Genomic DNA, 3,572 nt, shown 5'->3' on the forward strand with positions numbered 1-3,572 from the left:
TCATCACTGGTGTACAGCAACACAGTAAACATTATTAGTATTTAGTCAAACACCCACAGACTCAGTACAGGGACACTAACCCAAGTCAAACAGTAAAAGCAGAAAAGCTCCAAAGGCAGGAGATCAAACCAACTACTTCAATATTTACTATATGAACTATTTACCGATCAGCTTTAAGAACATCCTGATCCAGAGAGAAAAGGTCAAACTAACTGTTTACATATTTACCAGCTACAGGAAGATCCTGATCCAGAGAGAAAGAGAAAGTCAAACACCGACTGACTGCTCACATCCCAAGAGGAGAGGAAGAGCCCCCCCTTACTCTGAGCAGCAAGTATAGGAATCAGTTACAATCAGATATTTAAATATATATTCCTCTCATTATTTCATATAATGACAATAAAGTAATAATAATAATATAAATATTATATTAAAAATAATTCACAGCAGACATGACTCATATACGTTTTATTTATCTTATTGTCAGCAGGGTCAGAAGTGATGATGAAGGATATCAACAAACTCTTCATCATCAGAAACATAAAAACATTTAAATGTTCAGAAAGTTGAGCCTGAGCGGTGGTTAGGGTCAGAGGTCAGATGTCAGATGTCATCATCATGGTGGTAATGTTCAAACATGTCAAACAGACAGCAGCAGCACATGATGGCTGAACACGCCGCCAGACACGAGTCCGCCGCGCCACCGTCCTCTTCTTCCTGACGCTGCTCCACCACGAACACTGACGGAGAGAGAGAGAGAATCAATACTCAATCAATATTCAATCAATATTCAATCAATACTCAAACAATATTCACACATAATATATAAATATATAGATTAGGGCTGCGTTATTGTCACGTTAACACATTAATTAATTAACTCTGACAATTATTTTAGCTCACATTAACTTAGTTGTTTATATATAATATAACATAATATAATATAATATAATATAACATAATATAATATAACATAATATAACATAATATAATATAACATAATATAATATAACATAATATAATATAATATAACATAATATAATATAATATAACATAATATAATATAACATAATATAATATAATATAATATAACATAATATAATATAATATAATAATATAACATAATATAATATAACATAATATAATATAATATAACATAATATAATATAATATAATATAACATAATATAATATAATATAATATAACATAATATAATATAATATAATATAATAATATAACATCATATAATATAACATCATATAATATAATATAATATAACATAATATAATATAACATCATATAATATAATATAATATAATAATATAACATAATATAATATAATATAATATAACATAATATAATATAATATAACATACTATAATATACTATAATATAATATAACATAATATAATATAACATAACATAATATAATATAATATAACATAATATAATATAACATAATATACTATAATATAATATAATATAATATAACATAATATAATATAATATAATATAACATAATATAATATAATATAATAATATAACATAATATAATATAACATAATATAATATAATATAACATAATATAATATAATATAATATAATATAATATAACATAATATAATATAATATAACATAATATAATATAATATAATATAATAATATAACATCATATAATATAACATCATATAATATAATATAATATAACATAATATAATATAATATAATATAACATAATATAATATAATATAATATAACATAATATAATATAATATAACATACTATAATATACTATAATATAATATAACATAATATAATATAACATACCATAATATAATATAATATAACATAATATAATATAACATAATATACTATAATATAATATAATATAATAATATAACATAATATAATATAACATAATATAATATAATATAATAATATAACATAATATAATATAACATAATATAATATAATATAACATAATATAATATAATATAACATAATATAATATAATATAACATAATATAATATAATATAACATAATATAATATACTATAATATAATATAATATAACATAATATAATATAACATAACATAATATAATATAATATAATATAACATAATATAATATAATATAACATAATATAATATAATATAATAATATAACATAATATAATATAACATAATATAATATAATATAACATAATATAATATAATATAACATAATATAATATAATATAACATAATATAATATAATATAACATAATATAATATACTATAATATAATATAATATAACATAATATAATATAACATAACATAATATAATATAATATAATATAACATAATATAATATAATATAATATAATATAATATAACATAATATAATATAATATAACATAATATAATATAATATAACATAATATAATATAATATAATATAATAATATAACATAATATAATATAACATCATATAATATAATATAACATAACATAATATAATATAACATAATATAATATAACATAATATAATATAATATAATAATATAACATAATATAATATAATATAATATAACATAATATAATATAACATAACATAATATAATATAATATAATATAACATAATATACTATAATATAATATAATATAATTTAGTATAATAGTGTGTATGGATAAACTGTGGTATCAGATATATGTGAGTACGCCGTCCAACACTACGTCAGGTCTTCCTGTGTGTCAGGACTCTTTGACCTTTGACCCACCTGTTTGTTTTGGTTGTCCGTCCCAGTGGTGGGAGGTTCCGGGGCCCCCGCTCTGGTACCCATGATACCCGGGCTGAGTATGGTAGGGTCCCGGGTGCCCCAGCGGTCCGTGGGGTCCGTATGGTCCGTGGGGTCCGTGGTAGTGGTCCTCTCCACCTGTGTAGGACTGAGGGAAGGTCTGCAGGGGACACCGACGTGGTTGGATTCAATGAAAACTTTATTTAACACACTGAGCTTGTGTGTTTTATTACTGAGGAATATTTATGGTCCTGCTAGATTGCCATTGCCAATACTGTTGTTGCTGTGCACCTGTCTGTCTCTCTCTCTCTCTCTCTCTCTCTCTCTCTCTCACTCCAACTGGTCGAGACAGACGACCACCCACCTAGAGCCGGAGGATCTGTCCTAGGTTTCTGCCTTTTAACAGGCAGTTTTTCCTTGCCCTTGTCGCCAAGTGCTTGCTCATGGTGGTACTGTTGGGTCTCTGTAATTAATGTTAAAGAGTTCGGTCTAGACCTGCTCTATTTGAAAAGTGTCCTGAGATAACTTCTGTTATGAATTGGCGCTATACAAATAAAACTGAATTGAATTAAAGGCTGATTCCACATAATGAATGTGCAGCAGTGCATGCTGGGTACCTGGTATGGCGAGCCGGGGAAGGATGAAGGCTGAGTGGTGTAAGCTGCAGAGAGAAGAGACGATGAGGATGGACACAACCTTCATCATTTCAACATGAATGAATGTTAACAAACCTGAAGTGAAGCCGGGAGCTGAGGGGTGGGGGGGGTGGGAGGGGTGGGGTGGGTGGGGGGATGT

At 25.3% G+C, this 3,572-nt stretch overlaps 1 protein-coding gene across 1 annotated transcript; it reads right to left on the bottom strand.

Moving 5' to 3' along the window:
* Nucleotides 1-453: 453 nt before the first annotated feature.
* LOC127360372 (cysteine-rich and transmembrane domain-containing protein 1-like) lies at nt 454-3,572 on the bottom strand (the record flags this gene model as incomplete). Its single annotated transcript, XM_051394764.1, has 4 exons — nt 454-740; nt 2,760-2,937; nt 3,395-3,438; nt 3,509-3,572. Coding segments are annotated over 4 exons (423 nt in total), but the record flags the coding sequence as incomplete, so codon positions are not given.

This window comes from Dicentrarchus labrax, unplaced genomic scaffold, assembly GCF_905237075.1.
Source record: "Dicentrarchus labrax unplaced genomic scaffold, dlabrax2021, whole genome shotgun sequence".
Taxonomy (NCBI): Eukaryota; Metazoa; Chordata; class Actinopteri; family Moronidae; genus Dicentrarchus; species Dicentrarchus labrax.